The sequence below is a fragment of the Pseudorasbora parva genome, chromosome 25 (genome assembly GCF_024679245.1).
Source record: "Pseudorasbora parva isolate DD20220531a chromosome 25, ASM2467924v1, whole genome shotgun sequence".
In the NCBI taxonomy this organism is placed as follows: Eukaryota; Metazoa; Chordata; class Actinopteri; order Cypriniformes; family Gobionidae; genus Pseudorasbora; species Pseudorasbora parva.
Genome location: NC_090196.1, coordinates 16605047 through 16622897, shown reverse-complemented (window position 1 = coordinate 16622897; position 17851 = coordinate 16605047). Strand labels below are relative to the sequence as shown.

Genomic DNA, 17851 nt, shown 5'->3' with positions numbered 1-17851 from the left:
CAGGACAGGCATGTGACATTACCCCCTCCTTAAGGAGCGGCTACCAGACGCTCCACTAGGGACGGGAGGGACAGACCCGGGCGGGACGGGAGGGACAGACCAGGGAGGGACGGGAGGGACAGACCAGGGAGGGACGGGAGGGACAGACCAGGGAGGGACGGGAGGGACAGACCAGGGAGGCACGGGAGGGACAGACCAGGGGGGCACGGGAGGGACAGACCAGGGGGGCACGGGAGGGACAGACCAGGGGGGCACGGGAGGGACAGACCAGGGGGGCACGGGAGGGACAGACCAGGGGGGCACGGGAGGGACAGACAAAGAAGGTACAGACAAGGGAGGGGTAAACAAGGGAGGAACGAGGAAAACAAAAAGTTCAGGAGGCCATGGTGGCCCACAAAGTTCGAATGGCCAGGGCGGCCCACCGAGTTCGGGAGGCCCACCAAGTTCAAGCGGCCGGGGCGGCCCATAGAGTTCAGGCAGCCAGGGCAGTGCGGGTAGAGCAGGACGCCAGGGAGGCGCGGTGAGAGCAGGGTGCCAGAGAGGCGCGGTGAGTGCAGGGGGCGCCAGGGAGGCGCGGTGAGAGCAGGACGCTTTAGTGGCGCGGTGAGAGCAGGACGCCTCAGCGGCGCGGTGAGAGCAGAACGCCTCAGCGGCGCACGGAGAGCAGGACGCCTCAGCGGCGCACGGAGAGCAGGACGCCTCAGCGGCGCACGGAGAGCAGGACGCCTCAGCGGCGCACGGAGAGCAGGACGCCTCAGCGGCGCACGGAGAGCAGGACGCCTCAGCGGCGCACGGAGAGCAGGACGCCTCAGCGGCGCACGGAGAGCAGGACGCCTCAGCGGCGCACGGAGAGCAGGACGCCTCAGCGGCGCAGGGAGAGCAGGGCGCCTCAGGGGCGCAGGGAGAGCAGGGCGCCTCAGCGGCGCAGGGAGAGCAGGGCGCCTCAGCGGCGCAGGGAGAGCAGGGCGCCTCAGCGGCGCAGGCAGGGCATTGGGGAAACTTCTCCAGTCCAGCAGTATCCACCGGCACTGGGACCACCGGAATACGATCTGCTGGCATTGGGACCACCGGAACATGATCTGCCGGAACTGGGACCACCGGAACATGATCCGCCGGCACAGGGACCACCGGAACATGATCCGCCGGCACAGGGACCACCGGAACACGATCCACCGGCACAGGGACCACCGGAACACGATCCGCCGGAACTGAGACCACCGGCACACGATCCACCGGAACTGGGACCACCGGAACTGCCTCCGGGGCTTCGGATAAAGCCCTGTGCTCCTTCCACGCATGCAGGACTGCCACCACAAAGCATCCCATCACAGCCCTCCAGGCCGTTTCCGGACTCGGGACCACCGGAACGGAGTCCACCGGCACAGGGACCACCGGAACACGATCCACCGGCACAGGGACCACCGGAACACGATCCACCGGCACAGGGACCACCGGAACACGATCCACCGGCACAGGGACCACCGGAACACGATCCACCGGCACAGGGACCACCGGAACACGATCCACCGGCACAGGGACCACCGGAACACGATCCACCGGCACTGGGACCACCGGCACAGGGTCCACCGGAAGTGGATCCATAGGTACCACCGGACTCCGGAGAGGGGCCCTCCTCCGCTGTCCAATGAAATAATCCACAGTCACCTCGAATGTTGCCCCCTCCAGTGCCCTCATTACAGTCCAATCGAATGGTTTGTCGAGGGCATAATTGAAGAGCTCCTTAAGAGTTTCATCTCTGTATCCCAGTCCCTCTGCAGCCCTCTTAAACTCCTGTGCAAATTCCCTCAGATCAGTTCCTTGTTGCCGCATAGCTCTAAGGGAGCTAAACTGGACTATACGGTCCCAGAGGGGACAGGAGATAGCAGAGGGAGGGGATTGCGGTGACCTCTTTCTCCGCTGAGTCCTCATATTGGTTGGATCCTTCTGTCACGTTACAGACAAAGGAAATGGTGCGAGGACTCAAGTGCAGAAAAGGATATATATTTATAACAAATAAAACATAAATACAAAACAAACACCCACGAGGGGGCAAAACGCATAATAGAACATAAACTAAAACTCAAAACATACCAACAGAAGTCACTGGGGGAACGGGAGACGCAGACATTACACAAGGATCCAACACAGACTGACAAACACAAGGAGATTATAAAGGGAACAAACAAGGCAGATAATGAGGGAGAACAGGTGGGGCAAATTAACCAATAATCAGATAACAAGGGGGAGGGAACTGACAGGGACACGAGCACATGCTCAACATAACAAAACCCACAAGTGCACACACGACAGGACAGGCATGTGACAGTTTCCCACTGAAGCTAAGCAGGGCTGAGTTTGGTCAGTACCTGGATGGGAGACCAACTGGGAAAACCAGGTAGCTGCTGGTAGAGGTGTTAGTGAGGCCAGCAGAGGGTGCTCATCCTGTGGTCTGTGTGGGTCCTAACACCCCAGTATAGTGATGGGGACACTATACTGTCACTGAGCACAGTCCTTCAGATGAGACGTTAAACCGAGGTCCTGACTCTCTGTGGTTGTTAAAATCCCATGGCACTTCTCGTAAAAAGTAGGGGTGTAACTCCTGGCCAAATTCCCTCGATTGGCCGTTACCAATCATGGCCTCCTAATAATCCCCATCCACTGAATTGGCTCTATCTCCCTCTCTCCTCTCCACCTATCACTGATGTGTGGTGAGCACACTGGCGCTGTTGTACTGTGGCTGTCGTCGTATCATCCAAGTGGATGCTGCACACTGGTGGTGGTTGAGGAGAGACCCCTGACATGAGTGTAAAGTGCTTTTGGTGTACAGTAGTACATATGAAAGTGCTATATAAATGCCTTATTCATTCAAGCACTCTGGGTGGTTGCCAGGGAATTGCTATGTGGTTGCTAGGGTGCTCTGAGTGGATGTTAAGGAGTTGCTAGGGTGCTCTGGTTGGTTTCTAGGGAGATGCTAGATGTTTACTAGCATTCTGGGATGTTACTAACCATTACAAGTCTAGGGTGTTCTGTGTGGTTGTGTTCTAACCCATCCCAAGTCTGGATATTAAAAAAAATCATTATCTGAGGTATTATTCATGTAAAAAAAAAAAAAAAGTGCTCTGAGTTGCATGCTGATGGATAGAAATAAAGTTCCATTCTACATTATCTCTCACTAAATATTTTGCTCCACTCAAATGTTATATTTGAGAAGTTAAATGCATTGCTAATGCCACTTCATGTTGTTTTGCAGTATCTGAATACTTGAGGTAATGGTGTATTTGCATCCTCATGTGTCTTCAGGCATCTTCGGTGCTTCTATTCAAATCTACATATTCTCGGCCCCAACGCTGCACGGCCCCTGACAGCTGGGATCTCTCAGCGTCTGTTTCTGTTATTTGACAAAAGAGCATCTTTTTGTCATGGCTTAATAGCGCTCCCTCTTCGTACTTCTTTAAGGAATAGATGATCGTAATCAGCATTTCTGCCAGCGTGCTGTTGACAGAGGCATCCATTTGCAGTGAAGCGTAGTCTGAGCATCTCTTTACAGATCATTCAGAAAGAGAGAGCGCGACAGAGCAAGAGAGAGAGCGATGTGCCGCATCCACAGCTATGTAATTATTCTCATTATGTCAAATCACCGTGCCAGAACAATAACTGTTCTTTCATAAGGACCCCAAATGTCCATCTGCTCTATGTAGCTGTACACAAGAGTTTCATACAGAGGAGAAGGAGAATTAAGTGACAAGAGGAGACAAGAACAGAACTGTCGCCATGATGAATCTGGGGCAGTCAATTGCTTAAATAAAGATAAACTGAAAAATGTACATTTCATTTTAGCCAGTCTTAATACTTTAAATGAATATTTACGGCTCATTTAAACAAGGAAAACAACTGGCTTTCTATAACTGACAGTTACAATGGAAGTGAAAGTTGCCAATCCGTAAACATTAAAAACATTAAAATACTTTACATAGACATAAACAATATGCATGTTAACATATTGTTAAAAATATCTATTAACTTTTTATTTGTTATATGACACAAGTGACTTAGATTACAGTCAACATATTTACTTTTTATTATACTACAGGGCTGTTGAATGCTTTAATATGATTGATTGACGAATGTCCCCCTTATTTTTAGGAAAATGCACAGCTAAAGTCGTTCCGAGCTAAAGGTTGACCGCATTACAGTTCCACTTTGGACATCACTTTGCCCTCACCAAGCAAATAAATATAGTAAAAATAGGATAAAAACATCAAATTATTTAAATTTTTTGACACAAATTTTTTATTAGGCTATGCACAGTTTTAATTGCGACGCTAGTGCTGGGCACTTTTGAGAGATGCACAGACTGAGGTAATACACACACTTAATCTCTCTCTCTCTCTCTCTCTCTCTCTCTCTCTCTCTCTCTCTCTCTCTCTCTCTCTCTAATAACTTACTGCATTAATAACTGCATTAGTCTGCTATCAGTGGCTCAAGTCTCTGTTACCAGCTCTAAAAGGAAGTTTTGGAATTAGCAATGGAGGCTTTGGATGAGATGCGTAAGAAATTAGTCCGACACACAAGACTCTTTTAAAGCTACACTGTGTAACGTTTTTAGTTTATTCTTAGCTAAAAACACTTAGTTCTTTCAAAAATATATGTGCTCATTAATGTATATTTACTTCTTTCAAGTAATAAAGTATTCTCGTAAGTCTATAATATGCCATTGAAAATACATACGGATGAGGGGTTCGAATCCAGGTCACCATGTAGCCCCTCCATTTTGAAAGTACATTAGCCAAAGAGGGACATACCCGTAAATTCAAGCTTCGCTTTTCGCATTTTAACACTCGATGGCACTCATGAACGAGGCCGAACTGGACGCCATGTTAATCTTGGACTAAATCGGCCACCGTATGAGTTACAGTTTTTCTCGATTGCTTAAACACTACAACCAGGCTTTTGAACTAAAATTTCAAAACCATAATGCCATTTATCAGAAAGCACACCCATTTCACTAAACTATAAACACTATTCCCTGTTTTGACACATGAGTCAGATTTGTTGAACTGTCACTGCAAAACTCTACACACAAATCCCTTAATTTCTCATTGCCTAGACCATGTGGTCATTTAGAAAGCACTAGCATTCAATATTGTTCACTCAAGTCAGCATAGTTTCAGCTCAATTAGCACACAATTACCCAGGTGAAAACACTAAGAATCAAAATTTAACACACATCAATCAGAACTTTCAAGATACATAAAAGTGCCAGAGTCAGTTCATTTGAGCTTTGGAACAATGGATCCACAAAGAAATGAAGGAAGCGGTCGAGGAGGAAGAGGAAGAGGACGTGGTGAAGGAGAAGGGAGAGGAAGAGGACATGGTGAAGGAGGAGGGAGAGGACATGGTGAAGAAGGATTGAGAGGAAGAGGACATGGTGAAGGAGGAGGGAGAGGACATGGTGAAGGAGAAGGGAGAGGAAGAGGACATGGTGAAGGAAGAGGGAGAGGACATGGTGAAGAAGGATGGAGAGGAAGAGGACATGGTGAAGGAGGAGGGAGAGGACATGGTGAAGAAGGATGGAGAGGAAGAGGACATGGTGAAGGAGGAGGGAGAGGACATGGTGAAGGAGAAGGGAGAGGAAGAGGACATGGTGAAGGAGGAGGGAGAGGACATGGTGAAGGAGAAGGGAGAGGAAGAGGACATGGTGAAGGAGGAGGGAGAGGAAGAGGACGTGGTGAAGGAGGAGGGAGAGGACATGGTGAAGAAGGATGGAGAGGAAGAGGACATGGTGAAGGAGGAGGGAGAGGACATGGTGAAGGAGAAGGGAGAGGAAGAGGACATGGTGAAGGAGGAGGGAGAGGACATGGTGAAGAAGGATGGAGAGGAAGAGGACATGGTGAAGGAGGAGGGAGAGGACATGGTGAAGGAGAAGGGAGAGGAAGAGGACATGGTGAAGGAGGAGGGAGAGGACATGGTGAAGAAGGATGGAGAGGAAGAGGACATGGTGAAGGAGGAGGGAGAGGAAGAGGACGTGGTGAAGGAGGAGGGAGAGGAAGAGGATGTGGTGGAGAAGAAGGAGGAGGAAGACAAGCAGTCTCGGATGAAATTAGAGCCAGTTTAGTTGATCATACGAGAGAAGTGCCAATCATATTCATATTCCACATTTTATCATAAGTGTGGGGACATGCACTGGTCTTGGTCTTGACTCGGTCTCGGCCCTTCAAAGTCTTGGTCTTGTCTTGGTCTCGGCCCTTCAAAGTCTTGGTCTTGTCTTGGTCTCGGTTTAGGTGGTCTTGACTACTAGTGGAAAGTGTATGATCGAGAACCTTATATGGTTGTTCACCTCGTCCAGGCCATGTGTCAGTAGATGCGTGCCAGGGGTGGATCAGGCATGCAAGAGGATTTTACCCCCGCTGCCAGGCTAGGGCTAATATAGCCTGTGATGTGGATGAGATTCTCTGGCCTGACCCAGACCAAAGACGGGAGGCTGAGGCGGAATACAATTTTTTTTTTTTTTTTTTTTTTTTTTTACTGTGGAGTATAAATGAATGAATAAAAATGTGCCAATGTATCCATTGGTTGTGTCTTTTGTTCATCATGTGAAAAGGTTTGTGAGGAGGGGAACCACAAGTAACATAACTTACCAGTTTTGGAAATGTTGTTTTGAATTTATTGCACCAGTGTGTTAGACTATGTTGTAGTGTGTGTGATTTTGAGGGCTTGTGTGTCCTGTCTGAGGGCAACGTTTGGTTTTTCAGCAAGAGTGAATGGTTTTGAGTGTAGAGCTTCATTTTGACCTGAAAATAGGTTGTTTGGGAAACTGGGTGAGACGTTATGGATTTGTGTATATAGTTTTGAGAATATGAGGCATAGTTTCAAGAAATGTGTTTAAGCAATTGAGAAAAACTGTAAAACAAAATCGGAATTGAGAGGAACAGAAACTAATATTCACTGGATTATCATATACCTTTACACTGCTAGATGGGGGAAAATATCCCACAGTGTAGCTTTAAGGACAAAAACCTGACAAATGTCTTGCAAAAAATCATCTGAACAATGTTTTGAGGTGTTGTAACTGTTTAATTATTACCCAAGGTGTAACGGCCACTCGGCTGCATTACTTTTCTAATAATTCAACGGCCCGTCCTCGATTATTCCTTAAATATAAGTTCCTGGTCTTACTCCTTTTTTTACCTCTAAAATGACATTAGGCGTTTCCAGTTCCAAATTTCATTCTATTGCAAATAATCAAATACCTATAGCAAAATGGGTTGTGAATGCTTTCACTTTCACTTATTTTGGAGTACAGGTTTTTTTGTTTGTTGCAAAACTACATAGCAAAGCAGCTCTAAATGTAGAGCTGATTAAAGGCTAGGCTTCTGCTTAAACAATTCAGCCAACCTTCACGTAAATCAATCAGAGCTTAGGAGGACTGTAAGGTTGTAATGACAAAACGTTTTTGACCTCCTGTGTGTGTGTGTGTGTGTGTGTGTGTGTGTGTGTGTGTGTGTGTGTGTGTGTGTGTGTGTGTGTGTGTGTGTGTGTGTGTGTGTGTGTGTGTGTGTTAGCATGTGCATATGTGTGTGCAAATTGACATCAGTAAGACTCGGCTGTTTATTTAAGGCTTTACCAGTTCCTGTCTTAACATAATCTCTTGTTCCTGATGTCCCCATTGATCTTCTCAACCACTAGAAACTCTGAATCCTCAAAGAGGTCCAATCTGATGTCAGCATGATGGACTGTTTTGCCTCCCAGGCAGAAGAGAACTCTAAACGTAACAGTATAATTTCCAATCCAGGTCAAAAGAGAGTAATGCAAAACCTTCACGTACCAGTGCATTTCTTGGGGCTCCCTGGACGTTTCCCATGCATCCCTAACTTGCATCCAAAATTCTCCTCCCAGAACTCTGCAAACCAAACGTTCCGTCGGTTGTTGGACAAGGAGCGGCTTTTGAAGTATCTGTCAAAGGCTGAAAATAAGTATAAAAAACATTGGAATCGGACTGGAATTGCAAGAGAAATGTTTAATCAGAACTTGTCCACTAGAGGGAATTTTACCTTCTATGGAGGCTCTTTTTGGAAGGATGGTAATAGCACCTTCTGCAACACTTTCCTGCTGGACGACAGGAGATATCTTTGAGCCCCAGCTGTCTGATCCCACCCAGAGGAAGTGACCTGTTTGGTTGTTGCGCTTTGCAGCGTCCAATACACGTCTGAAAGACGAGCAAACAAAATATGCATTCCCATGTGAGTCAAAGAAGTATCCGTCAAAGTGTCCTTCAAACTGACCTGATTCGTTCTGATTTTCTGAGGTCAACAGTGTTCTGCTAGACAACCCAAAATTAGAAATTGTTCTGAAGTCATTAGCGTAATGGGCAAGATTCCAAAGGACATCACGTAATAGGCTTAGGAAGGGCAGTGGCTCTCAGGAATATAGGGACGTGATTTGGTCCTGTGCTACAGGTACATGAAATTTCATGGCAAAAATGACTGAAAAGTGGATTATGTTAAAATGAGTTCTCCAGGCCTTAGGCAGCACATTATAGCAAATAGCTGACTTCACCTGTTCTTGAAATTTTCACCTAAGAGCAATACTTACAGCTCCACTGCATCATCTTCAATTTAACTCCATGAAAGTCCCAGTTAAATATCGGTGGTTGTCCAAAATTGGTAGCTTTTCAACAGATTTGACTAAAAGACCATATGACCTCAAAATTGGACTTCTTATGGCTTTTATTGCATTTCCACTGCATTTATTAACTTCTAGAACACCTAAATGCTAGTCTACCTCCAGAAGTTAAGTTAGACTTCTAAAAGTCTTCCAAAGTTTGGGGTTGGAAGTTTTTTTTTTTACCAGGGCTGCTTTATTTGATCAAAAATGCATTGTAAATGTTCAACAACATACTGACCCCAAACCTTATTGATTCATCCTCCCTACACTTTTTTACCCAAACAAATATTCAATAGAACGAGATTTTTTCACCACCTGCCACTGACTAGCAAGTTAAGTAGCAAATTATGGTTAATAACTGTGAGGTAATTAAAGCCTAATGGCTATTTAAAAAGGTGGAATAGAAAAAACATCAACTCAAGAAAGTAATTATTCTAATTTCTCAGTTAAATTAATCCACACAGATACAAGAATAAATCAAGTGCAAACTGTTTGTAAAAGCCTTCTTGTGCCTAATCTTTTTTCAGCACATTACCAGGACAGATTCCCATTATTATTTATTAACTATACATCAATGAATAGGAGAAAGGAAAACTGATATTGATAAAAACACCTGATGTCATCTTCATTCGCAAACATGACGACAGCACGAGCATTGGGTGTCTCCAGTAGCCGCAGGATGATCTTGTCGAACTCTCCAGGTCTGGGCTCTCTGGGGATCTTCAGGGACTGAGCAATACACACACCGCCTGAGAGAGAAAGAAGAGAAAGAAGATGAGGAAGTGACAGGAGGGAGGGAGGGAGAGAGAGAGAGAGAGAGAGAGAGAGAGAGAGAGAGAGAGAGAGAGAGAGAGAGAGAGAGAGAGAGAGAGAGAGAGAGAGAGAGAGAGAGAGAAAATAGGGGGAAATAGGGAAGGAAAATAGGGAAATAGGGGCGGGGCGGGGCGGGGCGGGGCGGGAAGGGAAGGGAAGGGAAGGGAAGGGAAGGGAAGGGAAGGGAAGGGAAGGGAAGGGAAGGGAAGGGAAGGGAAGGGAAGGGAAGGGAAGGGAAGGGAAGGGAAGGGAAGGGAAGGGAAGGGAAGGGAAGGGAAGGGAAGGGAAGGGAAGGGAAGGGAAGGGAAGGGAAGGGAAGGGAAGGGAAGGGAAGGGAAGGGAAGGGAAGAATTTGGAAAAACAAATTGTATAAGAGGAAATTAAGTTGAGGGAAGGGTGGATAAAATGAAAGGATAATTGGATATTAATTGGACAAGAGCAAAATAAATGGAAGAAATAATCAAAAGGAATGGATGAAATAAAAGAAAATATCAAGTAAATGAAAGAAGAATGGGGAATGTAAGGAAAAGAAAGAAAGAGAAAATAGATAATTGACGAGATTTGGAACAAAAATGCATAAGCGGAAATAAAAATGGCAGGACAGAAGAAATAAGAATAATGAATAAAGAAAATGGAAGGGAAGGGAATGGAATGGAATGGATATAAGGGAAAGGAAATGAAAGGAGGAAGTGTAAAGGAAATATGAAAATATAATTGGATAAGAATTGAAAAAAGGAAATGTGATAAGATGAAATGAAATAAACAAAGGAATGTAAGGAAAAGAAATTAAAAAAAGAAAGTAAAACAGAAAGGACAAGAGGAAAAGAAATGGAAGGACTGAATGGGATGGGATGAAATAAAACATGATAATGGAGAAAAAAGAAAGACAAATAGGCAAAACGAGAAGGACAGAAAAGAAGATAATAGGAAATCGCAAATGAAATTGAGTATGAAAGCTACGAAGAGAGAAAGAGAGAGAAGGACAGCATGTGAGAAGGTCAGAAAGCACGGAAGGAAGGATGAAAACACCGGGGCGGCAGCGGAAACTTATTCCATTAGAAGATGGACAGGGACGCACATAGATTAGATACAGAGGGAGCAGAGAACAACAAACAGATTCAGTGTTTCTCTCGGCGGAGTGAGGAAAGCGTGTTTAGATTCAAATGATATCTGATAGTGTCACCTTGCCCAAGGTGCCTGCGGGAACACGGGGTGATGTCAAACACGTCCCGGCTTATTTACTCGGTCTAATGCAATTCACACAGCACATGACTCTGCACTTAATAACCTGTGGCCACAGTGTCATATCCACCGATATTTACACAATAGCAATTCGGTTTCTGTATTCAGAGATGCGGCAAGAAAATTGTGACAAGCCATGTCGTCAAGATCTGATCAGGTCCTTAATACATCCCAGACGCTCTAACAGTCACACTAATAGAGAATGCGTGCTCGCTGTCTCTCACTCCAAAACAAACGATTTGCTCTCCAGGTCAATTTAAATCCTCACAGGCAATATCTTGTTTTCAGGGAATTTGCAACGAGGAGCATTTGATATGGAACCAGGCCACTGCTTGGCGCAAAGTGTGGCTATAATAACCCTCCATCTTGTCTCTAAGCCCTCCATTACAGCATTAGCACTTCACGACCCGAGTTAAACACTCCAGTACCCCTCCAAATCGTCACTACAGTCCATTTAATGAACAGCTTTGGTGGCCCCATCCCGACAGCAGCTGTGGAAGCCATCATGATGCCCAATTCACCCAAAGACACCCAGTGATTATGCCGAATGGGTGTCCTTTCAAGGATAAGCGTCATCGTCATGCTTTCCTTAACGGCGGCTGTTCTCCTTTGTTATCAATTCAGTCATCATCATGTAATTGAGATGCTGTGCGGCGATAATGTCTGCTGGTGGGGCGTCTTCATGGGGCACACTTCAAAATGTCATGTCGGACTTGAGAGTGAGGCTTATTAGGGGAAATAAGATGCCCTTGGACATCAATGCTTTTTCTAATATACAATCTTTGAAGGGTAAATACGGTGCAAATGTGTTCATTTTGAAAAGATACTACCCCAGTGACAGCTTTTGTACTTTTTTCTTCTGAGAGTGCAGGATGCTGCATGTTTTTGGATTGTAGGAGACACTGCTATCTACTGAACCACCGGCAAAATATCTGCAAATGCGGCTTATTTTTATTACAAATTTGTGACAGTTTCCCCAAACACTGTAAAAGGGGTTTGCAAGAACACTACCGGTCACTAGGCCCCAAACTATGATGGTTACCTTCCTAAAATGTAAAGTGAAAAAATTATACTGTGTGGAAAAAGTAGGCAGGATTTTACAAATACAACAGTGCCAAATTATCATTGTTGGGCGTGACCAAGTGTACCCAGAATCTATAATTCCCAAACAAAACCTTAAAAAATTCACAAAATTAGGCAAGCACATGCAACATGCAGAAGCATGCAAACTTTTTTGGTGATCAGGTGCTATTAAAAATACTATAAATGCTATTCTATAATAGATTGCTAGAAACTGCTGAAAATTGTATTTTGGTCCCTGATTTAGGTGCTCAGACTGAGCTTGACGTCGTAGACGTGACGTAAGCAACCTGTCTGACAGTTGTAGGTCTTCAAGTAGTTGTAGAAAGTAAAAATCTGAATCACATTGTTTAAATATTTTCTCCCGTTGCTTTTGGCTCACTATCGGATTCTCCCCATTCTTCCCCCTTGACTTTATCAGACTTTATGTCTCCACTTCCCCCCCGATTGTCTCATAGGCAGTAAAAGATTGCTTCTGAGAGTCTCCTCCTGTCTATACGGTAATTTCTCAACTGTGCAACAGAGTCGCGTTGGTTATGCCACAATCGTAAGCCTATTTTTACAAAAACAGCTTCTACGGGGTGATAGTGTAAGATACAAGGTAATGGAGCCTTTTATGCATTGCCGTGTTTCTTTATAAAGAAACATTGGACAAATGGAGTTTTTAAACGCCTCAGATGTAAAGTTATTCACTGTCAAAGTGACTCAAAAATGAATGGGAGTCAATGGGATGCTAACAGCAGGTGATGGCTTGGTTAGCAATGGCCGCCCCATGGGTGGAATGCTTTCAGAGTGCTAGATTACCCCCTTGAAGAATATCCTGTAAATTTCAGATCTGAAAACTTCCTTGTTAATCCAAAAACAGCTTTTATTGTAATCAAGCACAGAGAATGACTCATTATGGAAAGGGCCTATAATATATAGGGGAAAGACCGCCTATGAAGAAGAAAATCCACGCCTACTTCATCATTGCAACTTTGGTCCCGCCCACTGGTTTAAAAGTGAGATGACAAAATGATAAAGAGAGAAAAGCAATACAGGATCACTGGAATAAAAATAGCATTACCTTCCAAAGGATCCTAATGCTACGTTGAACAACCTTTTTTTTTTTTTATTCGGTTCATTCTGTGGATTTTGGTAAATCAGTCACAATTTCAGCACAGACTTTACATATAGACTTTTATGATATGGACTCGATAGTTTTTCCACAACATGTAAGTACCGTGTTAAATCTAATGCCTGATCTGTGACCAGTGATTTCTAAAAGGTAATGATTCATGTACAGTCAGATGTTCTTTATCTGTAAATCAAACCAGTGACTAAATGGTTAACTTCACATTGTTTCTAGGATAAAAATTATAATTTTTTAAACTGTGATCAAATGATATATAGAAAGCATTCAAAGAACGTTCCTTTTACAATTGCAGTGTGAGTTTATCAGTGACTGGGTTCTGAACTTGCACTAAAACTCCCATTATAATCAATGAATCTCTTATTTACATTGTGTTTGCACTGTTAGTTATGATGAAAGCATTCGTGAGCGTGCAGAAATCTCGTAAAATTACGAGATCTCTGCATTCATGCGCTCAACCTGTCTGTGATCGGATACAATGCTCATCACTGCAACATTTCATGCCACGATCTAAATATAATGCTGTAATCAACACTTTTCACAATTAGTATGTAGTTAAATATCATACTAACATTATACTGTAAGTACACCCCAGGGTCTCCGGGGGAAAAATAGAGTTTGGGGGGTAAAATTGCAAGGTTGCCTGCTAAAATTCGCAGTCATGGGTCTATATATCACAAAATAGTCGCTTCAACCCGCGGACATAGAAAACAACCCGCCGGGAAAAAAAACGCGGACATGGCAACTCAGTGCAGTTGAGCTCTGTTGACATTTGACAATGCGTCGCTTCGTTGCTCCGATTGGTTGTAGCTCTATCCAATTAATGTCTTTCCTGGTTCGGTTGAAACACACCCCATAATCACAGCCCAATGGAGCAGTTTCAGACTCATATTCTGACTAGAATTGAGTATGACCACGTCAGGCTAGGTTTTATTATATTATATTCTTCAAATTCTACGATAGACACTTCCCCCAACTGCAACGGTCAGCAAACAGATAGCTCCATCCCAATCTCACACCATTGGTTGAGCTAATGTTGCTATGCTGGCCTGGTAAAGCTACTTGAAAATGCCACAGAAACCTAGCCTAGAAATCTAGAAATCAAAATCTTGATGATGTTGGTATGGCTTGTCAGGCTATATATATATCTTCGAAACACCTTTACAAGTACATATAAAATAATTCTCATTAATCTATCCGATATTTGTGTGTGCTATATATTAAAACTTTCTACATGAATCACTTATGAGATCCCACAGGATGCTGACAAAGCCTGTTCAGACCAACAATAATAAACCTTTAACAAAGCATTTGTTTTTGGGGTGTACTAGAATATTTTCCTGCTTGATTGTTCAAAAAATATATATTTTTCACATATTTTATATTATTGAAACGGATTTCAAGCAAGACAGATTTCACAGGATGTTTCAGAGTGGTATGTTATTTTTTTTTCTTTTTATAGATATGATGTTATACACCATTTAATCATTTGTCGGAAAACTATGGTAAATCAAACAGCAATTGATCACAAAACCATGCATATTTTTCCTAAGAGGCAGTGAACAGCCTTACAAAAGCTATAGTAAACACTACAACAAAACTAATGTTGACTAACAGGTTACCAGAGGCAAATATTTGCCCTTTGTTTACATCACAGCAACAACATAAATATGTTTATTTTATAATTGGAATTGTTAATAGAAAACACAACTACAAATAATAAGACATACTTACACTTTGTGATCCATAAACAGCAGAAAATCTCGAAAAAGTGGAAAGTGGAAGCCTGCAATACTCTCTTAGTTTCTGGAAGCTGTTCTTCACAACATGTGCAGCCCACAGACACACACTGGGGTTATAAATGTCCAGAAACAGAGTTACAAATACATTTTAACCACTCTAAGTTCAAACTTTTTCCCGGGGTGGTAAAACGTATTACACACATTTTTTTTCACGTATTACATGGCCAGGATTATTTAAATGAGTAATATTGTGACAACCAAACGAGTCGTTCTTTGTAGTTCTTGAAAAGTGGACTCTGTTAAATGAAAAATCTCCCTTTGGAGTGGATTTGAGCTTTGTAACCTTGCAAATCTATGTCTATGCTCAAACAGCAACATTACAAACTAACTAAAATTGAAAAAGTGAAAAAGCATAATAGACCCCATTCTAATTCTATGAGAGTAGCAGAGTCCACACCACAGCTATAATAAGGATGATACAGAAGAATTATATTTTTTAGAAACACTTTTTTTTCCAAGCTGATGAACAATACATTGACAGCCAATCAGATTACACCATTAAAGCACTTAAGCATTTAAAGTGGCAGACCATTTAAATAGACTTATAATAAACAGAATATTATTATCTGTTGGTGTGGATGCTGTAGTTATCATTATAATTATCGTTATAGTTATCTTTCTTGATGTGAGGTTAGAAGGCAACTTCCTATTTAGGCAATTTTGTAACAGCACTTATATTTTTTGTGAAGGTGATGAGTCAACTGAGTATAGTTAATCTGAGGTTCATAAACAAACACTGCATTATCGTCACCATGTAATTCACCTCTGAATCTGCTGCACCCCAGGCTTCATGCTTCTCATAAAATATTCAGACAGGCCATGACACCAGAATCATACAACTCTGTATAGGTCGGCGGCCACGTCTGGCAAAGAAGCTCATTTAAAACTCCCTGTGTCAAAACTGCCCGAGGCATTAGGAGTTTGCGGTTGCATTAGTCACACTGTTGTGTGTGACAGAGGTACCACAATCACAATCTTAAACAATTTATCAGCGCCTGTGGCGTCTTGTCTATTGTCAGGAGGAATGCCACTTGTTCGATTAAATAATCAGACAACAACACAACCCATATCTCATATAACTCAACAGTGGAGAAGCTTATGAAATTGAGTGTAGTATATTGGTATTTCTTTAAGTCATTTAAAATAAGACTGTGAAGTAACTAAATTACAGATTTTATATTTCATGGTTCTTCATAGTAATTAAAAAGGAAAATGGTTGTGCCTCATTTAATGGCAGCAGCTGAGAAGCATTCTGAATGATTAATATTACAATTTTTGATCATTTTCCCATCAGGCTTAAAAGGCAACATAAATTTGCAGACTGTGCCAGCTGTGAGCTTGGTGCTGACATTTAATTCAGCAGCTGTAGTTTGCATACTTCAGACAGACAGACAAGCAGCAATGAATGAACCACTGAGTCTCTAATGACCATTACAAGTGCACTAACCTTGTGTCTTATCACAAAATTGTGTTCTTTTACAAAAACTCCAAAGGTCAAGTTTCCTTGTTCCACAGGTAAAAGCGTTCAGAGGTTATTAGCTTGACCATTGGTCTAGTTATTGTAAAATCCAAACTTTTGAGAAATCTGAAAACATGTTGTATTGTTTTACTCTGAATATTTAAACAGGGTTGGGGAAAAGGCACTACAAGTAACTTGAGCGTAATCAGATTACGTTTTTCAAGTAACTAGTAAGCAAGCCCTGCCCAGGTGAGTAATGCAAAAGTAATGTAACATTACCTTGCATAAAAAGTAACGTGATTAGTTACTTTTTTCAGGGAATAAAGAAATATTGTAATGCTACTTTTAAAAGTAACTTTTCTCAACACTGTTTTTAAAACCTAAAAAAAAATGTATAGCGCACACAAAATAAATACTATTTAGAAAATACAAATCTATAAAAAATAAATAAAAAATTGTAAAAAATGTAAGTCAAATACAAAAATACGAATAAAATACACCACAAAAATTCAAATCTCTCATATATTTTTGGCTTTTTAAAATAAAAAATACAATTAAATATTATATTTCGACAGATAACCAATGTGGTATTGATATATTTTGTGCATCCCATACAGAAAAAGCGCCAGATATAATTGCCCCACACTGTAAAAAAAGTCCATAAAAATAGTGCACAATATACAATGTATGTATGAATATGAAGGAATTTTCCGTTGTGGCAAGGTGAACGAGCGAGGGACATGGGAGGGAGCAAGTGAGACCGGGGACGTGATTGCGAAGGAGCGTCACCTGCGAGCCACACCGGTCTCGAGGGAGCTTGGAGGCATTTAAGGACGAGCGACACCAGTCAAGGACGAGAGAGGACCAGGACTGGACTTTACGTTGAGGTTTGTTTATGTTTTGTTATGTGTGTGTGGGCAGTCGTCCGTGAGGGGCTGCCAGCGGTTTACTTTCGTTTAGTTTATTTAATAAAAGTTGTTGAATGTTCGCCAGTTCCCGCCTCCTTCCTCCCACGTTTCGGCAACAATGTAATAAAGTTCGTAGATGGGAAGGAAGGAGGTGGAAACCGGTGAACATTCAACACATTTTATTTAAAAAAAAAGTTTAATAAAAGTCCTGGTCCTCTCTCGCCCTTGACTGGTGTCGCTCATCCTTAAATGCCTCCGAGCTCCCTCATGAGAGGACTCTAGACCGGCGTGGCTCGCAGGTGACGCTCCTTCGCAATCACATCCCCGGTCTAACTCGCTCCTCCCATGTCCCTCGCTCGTTCACCTCGCCACATCCATATTGTTTTTTTACAGGTGTTTTACCTGTATTTTAAATTACACATTGCATTAGTTTGTGCTTTAAGGGTCAACGGAAATTTCCGTAAAATGACTGGATAATGTACTGGCAGAAATTACCAGTACATTTTCTGCTTTTATTTTTTACAGTGCATCCTAAATATAAAATATAAATAAGTATAAACTAAACTATAAATATATTGTGAAAAAAGTAAGCAGGATTTCATTATTTTAAAAAACATGGCCGTGGTGTACCCAAACGTTTATAATTCCTAAACAAATCCTCAGAACTTTACAAAATTTCGTAATCACTTGCAACACATTAATATAAATGTGAACAAAAATGTTTAGAGAACAGGCACTATAACAGTTAAAA

General features: G+C 42.7%; 1 protein-coding gene across 1 annotated transcript in view; it reads right to left on the bottom strand.

The window, feature by feature from the left end:
* Positions 1-17851, bottom strand: part of grm8b (glutamate receptor, metabotropic 8b) — a 264952-nt gene that overhangs the window by 93748 nt on the left and 153353 nt on the right. Inside the window, exons 4-6 of the mRNA XM_067435819.1 lie at positions 9278-9413; positions 8052-8206; positions 7826-7963 (exon numbers count right to left, since the gene is read on the bottom strand). Of these exons, the coding sequence (XP_067291920.1) occupies positions 7826-7963; positions 8052-8206; positions 9278-9413 (429 nt within the window). The remainder of the gene's footprint in view (positions 1-7825; positions 7964-8051; positions 8207-9277; positions 9414-17851) is intronic.